Genomic DNA, 20,045 nt, shown 5'->3' with positions numbered 1-20,045 from the left:
CTTTTCGTGTCCTCCGTGCCTCGGAGAACATGTTAAGCCGTCGGTTATTATCACTAACATCTGATAATAACTGTAAATTAACCTAAAGGCCGATTCACACCAAGCACTTACACCGTTACACGTGACACGTGCGTAGTGACGCGCGTGAATCCGTAGACATAACTGCACGCATTACGTCCACGCGAACGTTCACGCCACGCAAGCGGTATGCCATGCCTCATAAAGTTCCATACATTACAACGCAATGGTACGCGCTACGTCTACGTTTACGCAACGGTTACGCAACCTGTGTGAACGAGCTGTTAGAGTCGAAATTTCGTTCTCGAAATTTTATTTATTAGTATAGATTTTTAAGTACTAGTGAAGATTAAATAACACTAGGCTATAATTTGGGTTCAAAGCAAACTTGGCAATTCTCAACATAAGTAGAGCCCTTCAGCCGTCGCCTGCAGCTAATTTGTAGATTCTATTACTCAACTAAAGAGCAAGAAGGGCCTCTTCTCCAGAGAAGGAGAAGTTATACGCAACTTAAGCCTCTGTCAAATAACCGGACCATTGGATCTAAAAATGTAGGTGCTACCGAACTAAGAATTTGTTATTCCTTCTTGAGCTTTTCTTTTTCCAATGCGGTGCTCAATATTAAGTGAGGAAAGTAAATTTTAGCTGTACACTTAGAGTTCTTAATAATTTGATAGGAAAAGTTGCCAATTGTCAGTTATGTTTACATAAATATGATTATTTCTAGCATAGAAAGCTGCGCGAAGTTAAAAGGTAACTTACCTACCGGTAAAGCTTTGCAACTAAGCCTGTCTTTACAATATCACACATTGATGATTGTCTCAAGTCATTTTCGCGATGAGAAGTTCAAGCTCCATTGCTATTTCTATACCTATTTTGAATTCTGAAGGTATGCATTCATAATATGTGTAATTGGGCTATATTATGTCCGTTCTAATTAAATAATAAATAAATAATAAGAAAAGACATTCTCAATAGCGAACTCGTTTTTGAAATAGTAAATATATTGTACTATTTTCATGACGAGTGATATTATGGAGATTACAAAATCCCGTGGGAGTCAAGGATTTTTACGTGATAAGTAGCCTGTGTGAATCCAAGCTATGGTCTATCTCCATTCCAAATTACAACCAAATTCGTTCAGTAGTTTTTGCGTGAAAGTGTAACAAACAAACACACACACACACACACACAAACTATCGTTTTTTTTGGTTTTTTTTTGGGGTTATGTCTTCTCTTAAGCGCGTTGCTTGATGTATCCAAGTTACTTTGCCCTCTCTACTCCCTATGTTAGGAGTTTTCTGTGTAACTTCACAAAGAATATTTAATTCGTTAATACATTGGCTTGCTGACAGCTGTAATATTATATTGTAGGGAAAATGGCCCACCCTAACATCAAATGGAATTTAGAAGTGACGCTGATGAACTTTGTTTTTGGGTAATACCTAACGCAACGGGGCTAAATGGAAAAATATTAATGTCACACTTCACACTGATATTAAAAAGGCGAAAGTTTGTGTGTATGTGTGTTTGTTACTCTTGCACGCAAAAACTACTCAACGAATTTGGCTGGGAGAGGAGACGGATTATACCCTGATTATAGATTATAGATTATATTTTATTATACCCTGGATATAATTTTACATCGATCGCTACAGCGCCACACTTGTAGAGATACGTCGCGTGTGAAATGCTTTTATTTGTTTCAACTGATGAGGTATACTTACAATACTACATAATTATATCAGATGGAAACCGATAACGCTACCCACGAGGCATTTTCACCGTTCATTAATTATCATGTCAATAATACTGTTTGTGGCCGACCTATTATCAAGCGATGTATTTATCGGTATACTATTTCTTTTTGTATTTGCCATAATTTATTGCTATAGACATAGTCGGTTCGGCACGGCTTCTTGATTTATGTAAGGAGAAACAAAACAACATAGGCGACGAATAGATACACAAATATGTATGTGTATGACAACACAACGCAATGCAATCAAGGCAAATTCAATTGCCACCTCTGTCTTATTAACTTATTGATCTATGTCCCTTTTTATAACGACGATCGATTTTATGTCGTGTGTTGTTAGATTAAGGTTTATTTCAGCATGCCAATCAGGCGACCCTTCACAGGTCACGCATGGCGACTGGTTGGCGCCAAAAACGAAAAGTTTTGTTTGTATTGCCGTCTTTAAAAGTTGATCGATGTAGGGGGAAAGTACGCTTTCCTCGTGCCTAGTTAAAAATTTAAATTCGTTATCGCTTTGGATTTGTAGGTATACCTATCTAGGTTCGCGACTCAAAAAAATGAGTATGATATTCTTACAATGGACATGGTCTGCTTCCCTTGGGTGGAATTTCCAAAATATCCTGAACCAAGCAGGCAGGTAGGTACCCTTATTTCTGAATTTTTATGTGAAAGCCCAAATACCAAATCGTTACTATTTTCATTGATATTTTAACTTGAAACATGACGGACTTTCAAATACTTAAACTTTTATGCCCTATTTTTAACTGTCAAAGAGGTAGATTTCTGCATTTTTTATGTATTTATTGTTTATAAGTATCTAGGTAGGTACATACCAATATCATAGGTATATATCATAGTACCTCTATAAAATAAAATAATCTTTGTACTGCATGCATTATGAAATTAGATGTTTACACGTGCAATTCATAATGAAATTAATGTCGTGAAATTAATTTCGTAATGTAAAGTCCGCTTTATTTTGCCCAATAAGAAAATCCAAAATGGGTTTGGAAAAAATCGGTTATAATAACCTTATATCGGGTTTGTTTTGGTATGGCTACAGCTTTGTTATTTACATAAAGGTGACTTTAATAAAAGATAAGAAAGAATTACCATTTTCTGAAACCCCGTGTCGTTTCCTTTATACTTTTTGGTAAAAGAATTTCATATTTGATAAGATATTTCCATACGCCCTTTTTACATTTGAATTTTGATAACTCTACCTCTACAAAACCTGTTTCAGAAGAAAAAACCTTTTTACTAATCTGTATTGATTATTTCAGATATTAACTTTAGTCAAGGATTTAGTCAGATCCTATATTTAAACAAGTGTAAATTAAAAATTAACAACACCACCGACAAGTGAAATTTACAGTAACTAGAAAATAGCTGATAACTTTCAAACGGCTGAACCGATTTTCTTGGATTATAGCTAAGAACTCTCTCTCGATCAAGCCACCTTTCAAACAAAAAAAAACTAAGTAAATTAAAATTGGTTCATTAGTTTAGGAACTACGGTGCCACAAACAGATACACAGATACACACGTCAAACTTATAACACCCCTCGTTTTGGGTCAGGGGTTAAAAAAAACTAACAAAAAAAAATCTGGCTTTTCATGCTTCATTGGAATAAAAAAAATAACCAAGAAAAGTGTTGAAGTTTTAAGAGAAGTTTTGTTAGTGTGTTCTCAAGCACTAGCTCTATCCATACAAACGTAGTTTGGTTCTCATTTGAATATTACCCAATTAAACTCTGTATGAGCCCGTATAACTTTGGAAAATAAGAAATATTTTCACAGAAATCTGGACAACCACCGACACACATACAGATAAGTACATAAAACGTGGCTACAAAACATTGAATTGGATAAGATCAAAAGTACGTTTGTATGCGGCGTGCTACGAGTATATCTATTCATTTAAAAGTTTTTACCTACTTTAAACGATCCATTTTCGACTAAAGCACTTATTCTGTCTGCCTCAGCGATTTTTACGTTTAAAAGCAAAATTACACACATAGGTGTAGAGAACAATGCTCCATTCTGGTCCTCCGTGGAAACATAAAACGAAATGGTTTAAAAATTTTGCACAAACAAGAATAAAAAAGCTAATTTTCAACTCGCTCCAGACTTTGAGCTCCACAACTAGAAGAAGAAATTGCCCTCAAAGCTCGTACTACTAAAGACAGCTTGTGCGGACGTCACCTCAAGAAATCTTTACAGCGTATTTTGACTTCACTCAGACATAAATAGTTATAATGAGACAGATTTAAGTCTCTCACATAAATCTATCTCGTTTAAACTTTAAGTTTGAGCAAAGTCTAAGGACACTTTATAAATCTCAGCATACGACTATATTGCACTACTTAACAGCGTTGCGTCAAGCCTCCATAGACAGGTCAAACGGAACAGGTATACATCCTCATATCTATTTATCCAAAAGGAAGCTGTAAGTTATCGCATACTTTGATATTAGATAGATTCGGTCGTTATTAATTCAGACCATGTGGGCCGGTGTTTTGGCAGACGTAGCAACTCCCCGCGATCTGCCATTTGGTTTTGATTCCAGACGTCCAGCCGTGCTTGAGCAAATTTTAATATTACAGAAAACTGCAGCGAGCAGCATCGCGCGGTGTGCATGTGTAGTTTACTAGCTGACGCACGCAGCTTCGTCCGCATGGATTTATGTTTCTAAAAATCCCGTGGGAATTCTTTGATTTTCCGGGGTAAAAAGTAGCCTATGTGCTAATCCAGGATATTATCTATCTCCATTACAAATTTCAGCCAAATCTGTCCAGTAATTTTTGCGTGAAAAAGTAACAAACATAACACACACATGATATGTTTCAATTTTCAAAGTAAGATAACTATATCAAGTGGGGTATCATATGAAAGGGCTTTACCTGTGTATTCTAAAACAGATTTTTATTTATTTTTATGCGTAATAGTTTTTGATTTATCGTGCAAAATGTCGGAAAAATTACTCGAGTACGGAACCCTCAGTGCGCGAGTCTGACTCGCACTTGGCCGGTTTTTTAGTAGTTGAGGCACCCGCCCAAGTCACGTGTGCTATACGTAAGGACACACTTGCTTCTGACATTTTATTATTTATTAGTAGATTTAAATAAGTAATTATTCAATAGCTGTTTCATTAAAGTATAATATTATTACGTATTTAATTTGCATGGAATAAAATAATAAGTTTGCTAGTAGGTGGTAGATTCCTTCTAAAACCGGTTGACAATTGAAATACAGGTAGCTCAATCTAATACATTCCATTCCATACTAATAATATGTGTGTTTGTTTGTCTGTTATTATAACTTATTACCTTTCCACGGCTCATCCGTTTGGGTAAATTGAGTAGGTACAGTAGAGATTGCTTGCATTCTAGAGGCAGCTTACATCTCCCCCAAAAATTAACGAGTAAATACCTACGTACTGAATTACTATCTAGATGTAGACCTACTATCTTATGTACTAGTAAATGTAAAAATGATTCCTCAAAGTACTTACTAGGTAGGTGCTATGACCTGTCCATTTTCAATTTTGTTTAATGGCCGATTCACACTAATTGCGTATGCAGCACGTACACGTGACACGTGCGTAGTGACACGCGTAAACCCATAACTTATACGTAACTGCACGCATTACGTCTACGCGAACGTTCACGCCACGCAAGCGGTATGCCATGTTTCATACAGTTCCATACATTACAACGCAATGGTACGCGTTACGTCTACGCTTACGCAGCCTGTGTGAACGAGCTCTAAATCAACAGCCTGCTGAAGTTCAAAAGTTCGGCGTAATTACAACTTGTGGGACTTGTAGAGCGAAGGTCTAATATTTGAATTTCGAATAATATCATGTAAATAAGCAATGGAACGCTACAGTTTGTTTTTGGCGTCGCATTCGTGGTTTGAATTTTAAATTTGAAAACGCTGAGCCAATGACTGCTGAGTGACGTAAGCACCGAATGAATAAGATTTGGGTATTCCAAAATTTGGTGTTGCCTGCAAAAATAATTTTCCCCATTTTATTTCAATCTAAATTTCGCCTCAATTGCTTGAGGGTAATTCTGGTCATGTTGTATCTCGGGTTTTAGTGAACCGATTTTGATCAGAGTTAGAGCAATGTTTATATCTAATTGATTATTATGTACCTAACCCATATGCTTTATATAATTGCAATTTAGTTAAACAGATTTTTAATTTTCATTGTGCCTGATTCAGTAACAAAAATAGTGTTCCTTTTTTTATAAATAAGTGAAAGAAGACAGTTAGATATTGACTTTACGCTACTAATCAAATAGGAATACTGAAATAAACTTATCCTTTGTAGGAAAAGTTATTTTTCTAAACTCGCATTTTTTTTTGTACATTTACAAAGCTAGAAAATCATCGTATTGATCGTTTCCAAAGTTAACATTGTAATACTAAATATACGAGTAAGTTAGCGATATATTTGTTTATCAAATTCACTACCCACCCTCGTTGTTAGGGCGCAAGGTTATAAAGTTGTAACTCGATAAAATGGGCTTTTCCGTTCTGTGTTTCCCGAAAAGCCTTATTTGCTTTGGGGACAAGAGGCTGTTTGGAATTTTATGAGCGCCCCTTTTAAAAAAAAAATCTTCCCATATTGGCACTGAAGCAACGTAACAACATTACGTAAATAGGTATAGAAAGTGTAATGGATGAGTACAAAGAAGATAGGTGAGTTTCCATGAACCTTGGACCTGAGCTGTGCAAGATTCAAGCATACCGAAATGATATTTTTTAATCCCATAAGTTAGCTTTCAATTGCTATCTCAATTCTCAACTGGTGGTATGTGCAAGATACATAATAACTACAAAACCTAGAGTTTAAATATAAATGCGGAAGGAGCTGGGTACTCAAGTCATGTATTATTGTCCCAAGAGAACTCCTATCATTTCATTTTAATAGAAATAGAGCACGACCCTCCGCAATGAGGAATAAGACAATAAAGAAAAATTGGTCCAGCTGAGAGTCAAACTTCAAATCATTGCATTTCATGGCCTATTTTCGATCGTACAACAATAATGTCAAATCGATTCACCTGGCGTACAAACTGTTTACAGCGATTTTACATGTAAACGGTCGTAACAAAGCAGCATAACGTCATGATTTATTTATGAGTCTAAGTAGTCGGTTTAAAGAATATAGATCAAGAGCACACTGTTTTTATTGAATAGGTATAAAAGTATAATTCAGCAGAAAGTAAATTTCAGTAAAACAGACAGATTTCTGCATTTACCTGCTCACGAGCGAACCCGTACGAAATTTGGTAGGTACACTGGATAGCTTGCATATTGGAGACAGACGTAGGTTACGTCTTTTGTCCCAGAAAATTAAAGAGTTCCCATGGCATTAAAAAAATCTGAATGCAAGTGGATGAAGTCGCGGGCATCATCTAGTAATTTTATAAATTGGTCCAGTTAACAACTATGTAACTGCATGTTTGACCATACAGATTTTTTCTGTTGGCGGATTATAGCAAAATAATTTTTAACTGTTTCTTGCTAACTATGTAACTTCTGGCTTTAACTTCTAAAGTTGAACCCCTCCTAAAAATAATAAATTATCAGTAACACTTTGTTAGTTTTGTCCAGACTGCAGACAATGTAAACAATAAATTTTAAGGGTTTTAAGATAATTTTGTGATCTATTTATTCTATGAAAAAAAGAAAAACGTTACGTTTATTGAATCTAACTAGTTTACTTAGCTACTTCATTAAGTATGGAAAAAATAGAGCCAATGATTTAGAACTATTATATTTTACATTTCCAGTGTATTTCCTTTTTTATGAAAGCATTGTTGATTATGATTTCAGCCTCGACGCCTAGGTACAGTTCCTAAATAACCTACTGTAATACCAATTTATTTATCATAATATTGTACTTATTATCTATTACATATTATTATATAGTGTCTGTTTCGTTGTAAAAGACCTTTTCTACAAAACATTTCACGAAGAGATAAACAACGCGCTTAAATTTCGACGCAAAGCCATTTGTAGGAAAACAGTCGACTTGAGACAATTAAATTACAATAGGGCCTTTTAATTAGGTAGTAATTTGTGCTTCGTTTTGTTTCCCACTGTCCCCCGTGGTGTTTATTACAGGATGTAATTTTACACTTGAAATTTATTCACTCATTCCGCCGTTAAATCCCTAATTGAGTGTAATTTTTGACACGTGCTTGGCCACCGTAGAGTGAAGAATGCATAGAAGAATGTTGTTTTGAGGTTGATTGTTGTGTTCATACATTTTGGAAACAAAACAGACCCTTTTCGAACGAAAGTAATGTTCTTGTTACTTCCGAATGGCCGGCCACCAAACAGAACATCTGTTTTATCCAAGAGAATATTATGTGTTTTATCAAACAATTTCATATATTAAAAGCTCTTCCTTTTACTTATTAGGTAGCTAGGTACTACATGATACGATAATTTTTATTTTGCATTTTCAAAAAGGAAATCCGACACGAGTTTAGTGTTACTTTATCACTAATTTTATCGTAATTCGAGGTTTGTTAGTTTGAAATATGCTAGCTAGTTACAAATGGAAAAACAACCAGCTAAATAGATACCGTAGATAATCTGTTTTCAACAAACATAATGTACCTTGCTCCTATGAATATTGAATAGCACTATTCATTTATTCAAATTATATTTGTATGTCTTGTCTCTGTTTTCAAATCACCATAATACATCACTGTCCATTCTGTGTCACGTTTCTTTTTATTCCCATAAGGTTAATGAGCCTGAATCAATTGGGTTTGATGTTTCTATCCCTCATCTCTCAGTCATGTTCTTTACAAAAATATTCGTGCAACATGGCTGTAACATGACTTTTCCTTTTGGTATCTTTTCTTTCTATAAATCTTTCGTCTAAGTCGTAGAAGAACCATAGAAGTAGCTAAATCTTTCGCTCCTAATATTCAAACTATTAAGTTTGAGCTTCGAAAATAGATCTATAGTAATAAATACCTAACTTAGGAGTTAAGGACTCAATGTCGTTCACCCTAATTTAAAGATTTCATATACGCTTCATGAGCTCAACTTTAGTTATCACTATTTTCATGAAAGATAAATCTCTTTAAAGTTGCACAAAGATGGAGCGATAATGTCACTCACCTTATTTATACTGCAGACGACCTTTACCATTTCAATTTCTAAAGCTTTATTAAAATTTAAAACGATAGATGTTACTAAAATGAAATTCTTGAATACAAGAGAAGCCATTTATCCTTTAGGTATACTTACTTTTGTGAAATAACCTGTCAGAAATCTAATCTATCTATCTTAAGCTTTATAATCGCAAAATTTAACAGAACAAATACAAATTACAACAGAATGCAAAGTTATTTTTTGTGCGTATTATCTTTTGCGTACAATACACAGCTTTTACAGCTCTTAGATCATCGATATGTAGTAGAACCTCAGAACACAGAAAGTAGACCTTGGTATTTGCAATTAAAAGACGCAAATTCTTTCCTTATTGACATTTCTGACTGCATCAGCGAAGAACATTGAAAGAAAATTAAAAACATAGTCACTCATTGAAAATAGTGATAAATTAAAAAGGTAACCAATTTCATTTGTTTTATGCAAACTGTAATACTTAATGCGGTTAAGGAAGCAGCCAAACCACAAAGTAATACCTAGCTAAAGTATCACGTTCTGTAAACGTCATTGTAGGTGGGACTGAGAGCCACACGAGTACCCCCTGTATCGAGTTACCAGCCCGCATTATGCTTGCCTCTATTCATGCTCTTAAAAAAACAAAGTCAACGCGTCTGCATACTGTATTGTATAGACCTTTTGTTAACATCTCACCCCGGTTTTACGGGGGCTTGAAAACCTGTTCCCGATTACTTGTAACAAGATAACAAAAGGTCTTTACTCTTACGACATGCATGACCCCATATTGTTTTATACTTTCCTTTTTAAACATGTAGGCTTTTCTAGGCTATGGAAATGTTACTGGAATAATATTGTACTTAGATTAGTTTTCATTTCAGTCAAGATGTTGATGTTAGGCTTGAATAATTCATGAGCGAAAATTTCATTTCAATTTTGCTTAGATCTTCAAGACTTCAAGGTTCAAGTCTCTAACAGAAATAGCGTCTATTATTGTAAATATATTTGTAAAGCATAAAAATTGTCTTCTAAGTGCTAGTTTTGAATTAAAAGCTTCATTTCATGCAGTTAAATCACTGTAACTCAATTTTAGGTCAGCAACCCCTGATAATGCGATAAGAGGTACGTATGCATGTATCTATCTTCGCTAGGATATAACATAATATGTAGTGTATTGTATCAGTACCTACAATACAAAGCCAGCCTGATATGCCTGATCCCATCTACTCATTTTTAAATGATTTTAAATGCGGTTGACAAGAAAATGAAAATTGCCTTTATTTTATCGTTTATTCGTTCTGAGTTTCGCATTGTTCGTAAATATCCTTTCGATTGTTCAAATCATTAAATGGTCGTGGACTATGGAACAATTTTCATCGTGCCCTACAGCAAATAACTATTTCTATTCTCTATAACAAGTACGTTGCCCTAAAATGATAATGTATTCGTAAATACACTATCAGCGGAAGTAGTGCGAATGAATGAAATTCGTTCTAAAAACCAACATCCTTTTCCGCACTGCAAGGCGAAATATACCTATAGTTTGATCAGTATCCTGGATTCGCCTTGCAAATATGATTGGAATATTAAAGACATTTTTTTTTGTCACTAACAAGTAGGTACATCGTCTTAGTTTAGCTATAAAATTTTACGTGTTTCAATTTTATTATTTTTTCAATATTTATCTCCCATGCTTAGGGGAAAATATTGAATTATTCTTCCGTTTTACCGATAAAGTGCACGCACGCTTGACAGGTAGGTACGTCACAGCGTCATTCAATTACTTTCCAGTTTCCGAACGTTTCGCTTCCTATCTCGTGGATTGCATGGTTTCTTGAATTTTTTGATCTTTATTTGTCTGATTTAAATTTTACTCTCTGTTGTTTTCGTTACTTTTTCTAAACAATTTGGAATTTATTATTTCTACGCAGTTCAAGTGATAAAAAAAAACATTTTTATCTTCTCAGGTTAACTTTATCATCGCCATCCATAATATTTATCTGATCAGAGATTAGCAGTTTATTATCAGGAGGAGCATGAGAATATTTCGATGAGATAGTGAAATGTAACAACCTAAATATTTAATATTATAGATCAACGTTGCCGTCGTTGGAATTAGTTTTCTCTAATATCAAATTGAATTCTCAACCCATTAGCTATCCTCTAACATATAATATAGAGGAACAAGTACGTTTACGTTAGGTATACGAATATTGCAAGGCTCAGGAGCGATGCATTTATGTGGCATTTCTCTCTGCAAAGGGCTTTCAGTGCGTTAAAGAGAGATGGGAATATGTAAAGGCTTCGCAACAAGGCTCCGATCCGCCCGCCCGCCCAGTCGACTTCAGTGGTCTGGCCTGTTCACAACACTATTGTTTTTGGATTTTTTTAAATTATACAAGGTTCAACAATTTTTTGTAAATAACGTGTAAAATTCAAATTATATAACAGTGTGATTAGTGCAAAATATAACGCAATTATGGATTGGTGAGATCATTAAAATACGTATTTGTATTGAATATTATAATTACTTTGGCTGTGTTCGGTATTTAAGACTAGAATAGTGCAATCGTTTTTTACTTATCAGTTGTCACTAATGGACTAGGAATAAAAGCTTTTGTCATCTTTCTGTGCAGGATACTATGCAAATTATAGGAAATGATAAGATAACGTATTCAAAAATGATAAATAATATATTTGATGTCGAACAACAACAAAATATAGGTGACAAAATAAATAGTGCAATTTGTAAAAATATACAGCATTTTGTAATTTGAGTGATATTTGTGACTGCAGCTAAAGAGCTGACTCTAATTTCAGTATTCGTTTTTGTAATTTACGTTCCCTTTGAGAATAGTATACTTATGAATATTAATGGAATATTTGCTCGTCTCTAAGGTGTAACACACACCTGCAGACTGGATTGAAAATGAGGCCCAGCATTTTTTGATAAAAACTCAAAATAAACTTTATTTATTTTCTTTGACAAAGCGGTGACAATGTGCGACGCGCATTGGCCGCGACCGACGTGCCACGTACTTTTTAAGTTTCTTTTATTATCTTTTGTTTTCATTACACCAATTTCAACTGTATATTTGATTGAATAAGGTTGAGTTTAAGTTGTTATTAAAAAACGCTGTGCCTTGGCTTCAGTCTACTGCGTAGGTATGCGTTGGACCTAACTCGTTTAGAAAGGGGCTCAGAAAAAGATTTTTTTTATGGTCTGCCGTGTCAGCATCACGCAATCTGGATCCGACATGTACCATCAAATGCTATTCAAGAGGAAAGGGGTGACACCCTCCCACGCACATATCTTCATTGAAGTGGAAGCTGAGTTATTCATGCACTTTGTGTTAGCTTTTGCTTACGCACGACAGTTTTTCCGTTCTTTTATTAGTTCATCAAAGCTATACACTTCACTTCCTTCAGTCAGCCTACTTCATAAAAAGAGCGGATTCATTATAATTAGATCTGTATTTTTTTTTGCATTTTTTTTGGATGGATGTAACTTAATATTTTCATTAGATTTGAAATAATTTTTAAAAATCATTTTTTATTCGAAATTGTGTTCAAGTTGCTTTTATAAAACTTTGGTGGACTCAGATGAAGGTACGATCTGAAGTACAGAACTCCTTATTATAAACCACACTAAAACAGTCTAATGCTGAATAGTGCTATAAGAGTGTCCACTTATGCTGGATAGTTTTATTTAATGTATTTTATTAGCAATATTTAGCAAATCTTATATCATTTTATTTAAATTTTGACCACATCACATACCTACCTTTGATTACAACCGTTACGTTATATTTCGCAATCCACAATGTGTGCCGGAATAGTTGTGTCATAAACCCCTTTCATTCCATAACCCTCAACGCGACACGATATTACCCCTCGTAATTATCATGGGTTTTTACGTAGGGTGCGGTTTCCTCTAGGTACAATTTTGCAAAGTATTTTTTTTTTGTAATTTGAGTTCTTTCATTGAAAATGCTTTTGATGTCGATTTCAGTCTTTGTCCCTTTAATTTGTTCAGTTGTATCGTTTTCTTGTTAACTTTATTAATTAAAAGTTTTCGGAGACGTCTCAATGATGTCAAAGATGTTAAGCTATAGGAAGGTATATTTTGATCGTGAAAAAGTAACAGACATACAGACGCATTTTCGCATTTTTTGCGTAAAAGTTTTAAGTAGCGACAAATTAGTGTCACCGTTAATTAGTATTAGTGTGAGTTATAATAATTAGGTTCTTTTTCATTGTTTCAGTTTACTGCGTGGGTGGATGCCGTAATCTTCGTTTTTAGCCTCGAAAACGACGCCAGCTACAACACCGTTTCAAATTACTTCAATAAGATGTCTCACTATCGGAATTCAGCTGAAATTCCGATCATATTAGTTGGGACTCAAGGTGACTATATTGCACAAGATAATAGACTAGACTTTTAATAGACTTTAAACTATCACTAAAAGTATTTCTAGAACATTCTCTTTGTTTGAGCGACGGTTATTTATCGTTGATAGGTAGTAAAATTGGATTTAAAGATTAAAAGAAATGAGTTTAAGATTTCAATTTACATTCATTACAATATTGAGTTTTATATTTCTGTTTTATTTATGCTGATCATAATATATTGTTTCAATTTCAAATGACTTTGACCTAAAAGTGAAAGTTATTATTGATTTTTAACACCTGTCCTCTATCATTTTATAAATTAAGCACATTAGGTACGTTATTAATATTAGAAAATTATGTGGCGATCAATTTTCATAATTTAATTCCGCTCGATGTTTCTAATAGAGTGTTTCCTATTTAATGATTGGTTACTCTTCCAGATGCCATAAGTGAAAGCAGTCCGCGCGTGGTGGACGACAACCGAGCTCGTAAACTGTCGAATGAACTACGAAGGTGTTCTTACTACGAGACGTGTGCGACGTATGGTTTAAATGTTGAACGGGTATTTCAAGATGGTATGTGATCTGATGAAAATTATACCTAGACTACCTACCTATCTATATCATAACTCTTATTGGTAGTTATTTGTACAATTGGTACGGAATAATTAACAATAACTGGTACCGATTATTTGTTCCTAATAACTGAGCTACCTAAATACATAAAATTAACAAATATCTACGTGCACGGACACTTTTCTATGCTTATTTATATCGCACTGAATTGTTTTGTTTTTCAGTAGTTACTAAATACGTACCTATGTAATATCATTACTGCCTTAATATTATAAATGCGAAAGTGCGTCTGTTCTCTGAATGCCACTAGCTTTTCACGGCTCATCCGTTAAACAGATTTTGATGAGTATAGGAATAGCTTACATCTCGGCAGTCAATATTTATATATTTAGGATATTTTTTATCCTATAAAATTTTCAAAAATTTCCAAAATTTCACGGGATTTCCAAAAATTCCGATACCTAAATCTCCGTTGACGAAATCGCGAGCATAGGCTGGTAGAACATAAACTCTGAAATTAGGTAAGTATTAATAGGCTTTAATTATTTATAATTTAATTTGAAAGTTGTTCTGAATATAATAAATAACATAGTTAGTTTGGAATTTAGATCTGCCAACGAATCAATTTACGCCCAATTGATTCATTCAACTCTATGATTATCATCGCATTCCATGTTACATAACATTGTTTTTACACCGAATACGTCTTGCATTGCGTGATGATATCGGATAGGATAGCTGGTGGTTGATTGTTTGATATTTAGTTCGCCGCGTGGGGAGACTGGCGTTCGAGCAGTGGTAACACCGGCGCCTGGCCGTGCGGTCGTTGTCATGCGCTTGGCTTTCATTCGGTCATTCGTTCCGCATTGTTTACAATTTTTTGACATTCTTCGTACGCCGGGTGAAGAGAAAAGTGTCAGTTTGTGTTAATTTCCCAAGTTTTTAAAGTTTCACGCGCAAATATTACGGGTTTCTGAATGGCGAAATGGATAAAACGCTCATATTCAAGTCGAACATGTCGCCCATATCGAGTTTGAGGCGTCGAAGTTCGTGTTACAATATACAAAGAGCTGAGGCACGCGATCGTCGAAAATCCGCTAAATTTGAATGTGTGTTGATTTGATCATTATTCTTTACCGAACGCGAACGTTATTTACCGTTTGGGATTGTGTTGTTTTTGTGTTTTGAATCGAAATTACGAACTTACGAGTATTTTACAGTTGTGTGTTTTATAGTTTGCATGGTGTTTTTTACAGCGTGCCAGAAGATCGTTGGTACAAGACTATCGGCATCATCCCAATGCCTCTCTGGAGGTTCAAGGCCGGTGACTCCTCAGCCTTTAGCGAATTCACCAAGTCACAACCATTCCACATTCCTTTATAAGGTAAGACATTTGAATTTAAGTAATGCATCATTAAATGCTTCAGTGAAGCTTAATTTACTATTGAATTTGGTTTTAAATTGTGTTGTACGGAAATCTATTAAGTACTTATTTCAGATTTTAATAGCCTGTTAATGATGTTTTTAGTAGAGTCCTATAATTCAAATGTTCAAATTGAATTAAAATGTAATTTGAAAGCTGCATTTCTGCCTCTTTCTAAACTGTAATGGCTAGTGGTTATTGCCTATAACTACTCAGAATATTAAAACCCATGCTAATTTTACTTGCCAAATAAATAAATAAAATATAATTTCTAAGTAATTACCTGATTATTTTCACATTATTTCTGTCTAATATTAAGCCTAATTCTTGCTTCATCTAAATAGTTGTGCAGACCTCAGAATAATGGTTTTTTTTTCAATTTTCACCAATGATCCTGTTAAAATAAACTTGTTACTTTGAACTAGGCGACTCAGGAAGGTATGGAGTTATAGACCCATCTTGACTGGCTAATTAGGATTCTAACTGTCCTATAAAATATTGATTACACTTTCATAAATCTTACTAAGAACTTCAAAGTAGGTAGGTAGTAATAAGTTTCATGTAGCTTTTCGAACTTTAAACTAATGTGAAACAATTTTAATTTTACTTAATCAAAGGGCAAATAATTATTTTCTCTTTTTCATAAATGGCCATGTTCTTACACGTTACATATTGGGTATCTACTGTAAAATATGCTTAATATTAAGTACATACTTCAATCATAGTAATAATTCACAGAAATGAAGATTACAAATTAGGCAATAAAAGATTATTCAAAACCCAGCTATCAATTGAGTCATATCTGATTAGCTGATAATTTTGTGTCATTTCAAATAAAAAGCTTTGTCATCTTAAATCTTTTTATATCCTATATAAAACTATAGTAATAATACTCAATAACTTAGTATATGATTTGATTTTGATTACTTATCTCTTTTGATTTCTAGTACATATAAGTTCAAACTTTGATTCCCAGTTTAGGTCAGATAATATGTTTCTAAATACTACATTTCTGGAATGATAACTAATTTTCTTATACATAAAGGCTTGGTTTTGACAACTGGTTGGGTAAAGTCAAAGTGATGGTTTTGTAAAATACAATCTATTTAGAGATTAAATTATATTACATTAGTGCATTGCTTAAGTATCAGATTCTATTCCCGATTAGGTTAATTTATTTGCCTTGATGCTTGCAAAAGGAATGGCCTATAGGTCAATTAGGAAAATATGCATCAGTCATTATCACACTTGCAATTGTTGTGATTGGCTGAATTTATAGTATTCTTGTTGCAACAATGCATTGCAGCCAATAGTGAGTGAGTGTCGGCCAATCAGAGGTGATTCGACCATCACACTGTAGCTGTCATTTTAACGTTATAGATAACAATATGAATGTTGGAAAGAGATACCTTTGTCCAGATTACTTTTTATGAAAAAAAAATCTAAGCAATAATTCCAAAAGCTAAAAAAAAGTAAGTTTCATAGACTGTGCTGTATTTTTGCACTTGGTTTAAAAATAAGTTTCATAAAAAATCCAAAATTATCAACGAAAAATGAATTGTCTCTGAATGCAAGCAGGCAGATAGATTAAGATAAGGATTTGCTTATTTCACTGTTATCAAATCATATCATAAATGAGTTATCATAAACATGACCTTGTTATTATACCTAGTAATTATTTCAAAACATTAATAAAAACCCACTTATCTAATTTTTTTTTAAAGAATATTAGCTATTTTAATTATGACTAACTTCTAAGTGCTAAGCTTGTGCTAGGAGTGGGTAGGACAATAGTGCAATGGGTGGGGTTTGAGCCGCCGACCTTTCGGATTTCAGTCCCTACTAAAACTGTTGAGCTATTGAGGCTTAATTTATACATCTCAGTTATAATTCATTATAAAGGCAATCAAAATCCATACTAAAAATCTCTGTTTAGAGATAAGCATTTCCAATGAAACTTAATTTATTATTACATTGTAACTACAATTTTGGTACATGAAAAATAAAAATAAATAAATAAAATTATGAATGCAAAAGTGTATCTGTCTGTCTTCTTCTAGCTTTTCACGGCCCATTTAACTGATTTTGATGATAAATACAGAAATATCTTCCCAAGCTTAAAGCTAAGCTAAAAGTTTAGTCACTTATAGTTTAAAATTAAAAAAAACCCAGACACAAAAACTAGAAATAATAAGAAAACTCGACAAGAGTTGATAACTTTCAAACTGATAAATTTCAACATTTTCTTCGATTATTATAGCTAAGAAAACTCTCGATCAAGTCACCTTTCAAACAAAAAAAACTAAATTAAAATCGGTGCATTTGTTTAGGAGCGACGATGCCGCAGACAGATACAAAGATACACACGTCAAACTTATAACACCCCTCTTTTTGGGTCGGGGGTTAAAAATCAAAGAGTTTCTCTTTAGACTAGGTACTTCGTCACCTTTCTACTATCGTAACGCAAGGCATAGTCAAGGTCTACAGCCATACATAATCGAAATTCCACGGACACGTACGAAGCGGTTTGCCTCCTCGTTTCTAATTCGAATCGCTGGGATATGGAACGCCGCCGACAATAAGTCAGGAGTGAATTACGTCATTTTGTTCACCTGTATATTTACAGCAATTTTTTTTTAATTTTTTTATTCAGTTACAAGTTATCCATTGACTGCAATCTCATCTGGTGGCAAGCAATGATGCAGTCTAAGATGAAAGTGGGCTAACCTGAAACCTTTAATGAACCTTTATTAAACCCATACCCCTTTGGTTTGTACTCGGCATTGTACCAGGGTGCCTAGTGGGAGATTTTTAACCTATTCGATCGCGTAAAAGTTAACTGCGTTTTGTATGGAATTGAAACAGCGCCATCTTCTTGTCACTAGATGGCGCTGTTTCAATTCCATACAAAACACAGTTAACTTTTACGCGATCGAATAGGTTAAAAATCTCCCACTAGGCACACAGAACACTAAATCGCTTGGCGACACGGCCTTGCCGGTAGGGTGGTAATTAGCCACGGCCGAAGCTTCCCACCAGATCCAGACCGGAAATATAGAAATTACAAATTTCCAAAACCCTGCCGGGAATCGAACCCGGGACCTTGCACTAATAAGACCACAGTGCTTACCATTGCGCCAGGGAGGTCAAGTATTCAAGTATTTATTTGCTCAAAAAAATGATAACAGGGTCTTATTGGGTCTTCAAATAAATGATTGATTGATTGAGAGCATCTTTTAGGCAAGCATGCTCCATCTTAGGCTGCACCATCACTTGCAGGCTGCAGCAGGTCTGATTACAGTCAAGCACTAGTCTACAATTGAAAAAAAAACTTTGATTCCAGGACTCCCTTCCACGCGGTCACCACACACTATCCGCTTCATCCCACCACCTCCACAGAGGCGCGTCATCCTTCGACGCTTCATCAAACAGCAGTGGAATATCCTCAACTCACGTGGTAGAAATACACAGCACCAACGGCTCAGACACCTCCTCAAGATGGGGGAACTCCCTAGGCAGCCACGGCTCCTCATCAGGCCTCGTCTCCATAGCAACGGAGAACAACAACGTCAAATTCACCGCGCCACACTGTTTGGACAACCTCCAACCTTCCAAAGACGTAAAAGACCTCCCAACTCCATCATCTACCCCAACAACGTCAAGGAAATCAAGAAGAAGATCGAATTTGTTCACGCCGTCAAAGAAAGGGGATGACAGACTGAAGAATGGGGAGCTGGGGTCTGGAAGGGCAATTCCTCTGAAACAGGGATACTTGTATAAGAAGAGTAGTAAAGCACTGAATAAGGAGTGGAAGAAGAAGTATGTGACGCTGTGCGATGATGGGCGGTTGACCTATCATCCTAGTTTACATGTGAGTTAACTGTTTCCTATTTTAATGTAATTAGCTATTTCAAATGGCAACAAGCACAGTTTGACACCAATTATTAACTTTACTAGCCGATGCCCGCGACTTCGCCCGCGTGGATTTAGGTTTTTCGAAATCCCGTGGGAACTCTTTCATTTTCCGGGATAAAAAGTAGCCTATATGCTAACCCAGGATATTATCTATCTCCATTCCAAATTTCAGCCAAATCCGTCTAGTGGTTTTTGCGTGAAGGAGTAACAAACTTACACACACACGTACACACAAACTTTCGCCTTTATAATATTAGTGTGAAGTGATACTTGGTAACATAAGGACGTAAGCAGTATGCAAAACAGCGCCTGTTATCATTTGAATGGTATAAAAATTTCTGTTGATCACTTACGGTTTCAGCACACAAAGTAATTAATGAAAAAAAGAGACACTTTTGTTTGATAACTATGTCAAGGAGAGGACAAAATTAAATTAGGCGCCATCTTGGAAAACTCGTCATACATTTTTGGCTTTGCTTGATCTATTTTGAATGATCCTCATATTAAGATGGTTGTAAATCAATTCAAATCTGTTATTATGGGAGGAACCTCTGTATAAGTACTGTATATACTTCTTTTTTTTTTTATTCAGATACATGTTAGCCCTTGATTGCAATCTCACCTGGTAGTAAGTGGTGATGCAGTCTAAGATAAAAGCTGGCTGATCTGGAAGGGGTATGGCAGTTTTTATTAAACCCATACTCCCTTTGCTAAATCCTATATTTGCACTTGTGTTCCGACTACAATTTATGACAACAAAGCATTAATGTTCAAATGATTAAGTTATTTAATCTGGAAACGA

The 20,045-nt window shown here is 34.8% G+C and overlaps 1 protein-coding gene across 1 annotated transcript in view; it reads left to right on the top strand.

Annotated features, from left to right (window-relative positions):
* Positions 1-20,045, top strand: part of LOC123867369 (centaurin-gamma-1A) — a 307,921-nt gene that overhangs the window by 257,104 nt on the left and 30,772 nt on the right. The window contains exons 4-7 of the mRNA XM_045909371.1: positions 13,204-13,345; positions 13,771-13,905; positions 15,162-15,289; positions 18,672-19,199. Coding sequence (XP_045765327.1) covers positions 13,204-13,345; positions 13,771-13,905; positions 15,162-15,289; positions 18,672-19,199 — 933 coding nt within the window. The remainder of the gene's footprint in view (positions 1-13,203; positions 13,346-13,770; positions 13,906-15,161; positions 15,290-18,671; positions 19,200-20,045) is intronic.

This window comes from Maniola jurtina, chromosome 8, assembly GCF_905333055.1.
Source record: "Maniola jurtina chromosome 8, ilManJurt1.1, whole genome shotgun sequence".
In the NCBI taxonomy this organism is placed as follows: Eukaryota; Metazoa; Arthropoda; class Insecta; order Lepidoptera; family Nymphalidae; genus Maniola; species Maniola jurtina.
This window is presented reverse-complemented; position numbering and strand designations above follow the sequence as displayed.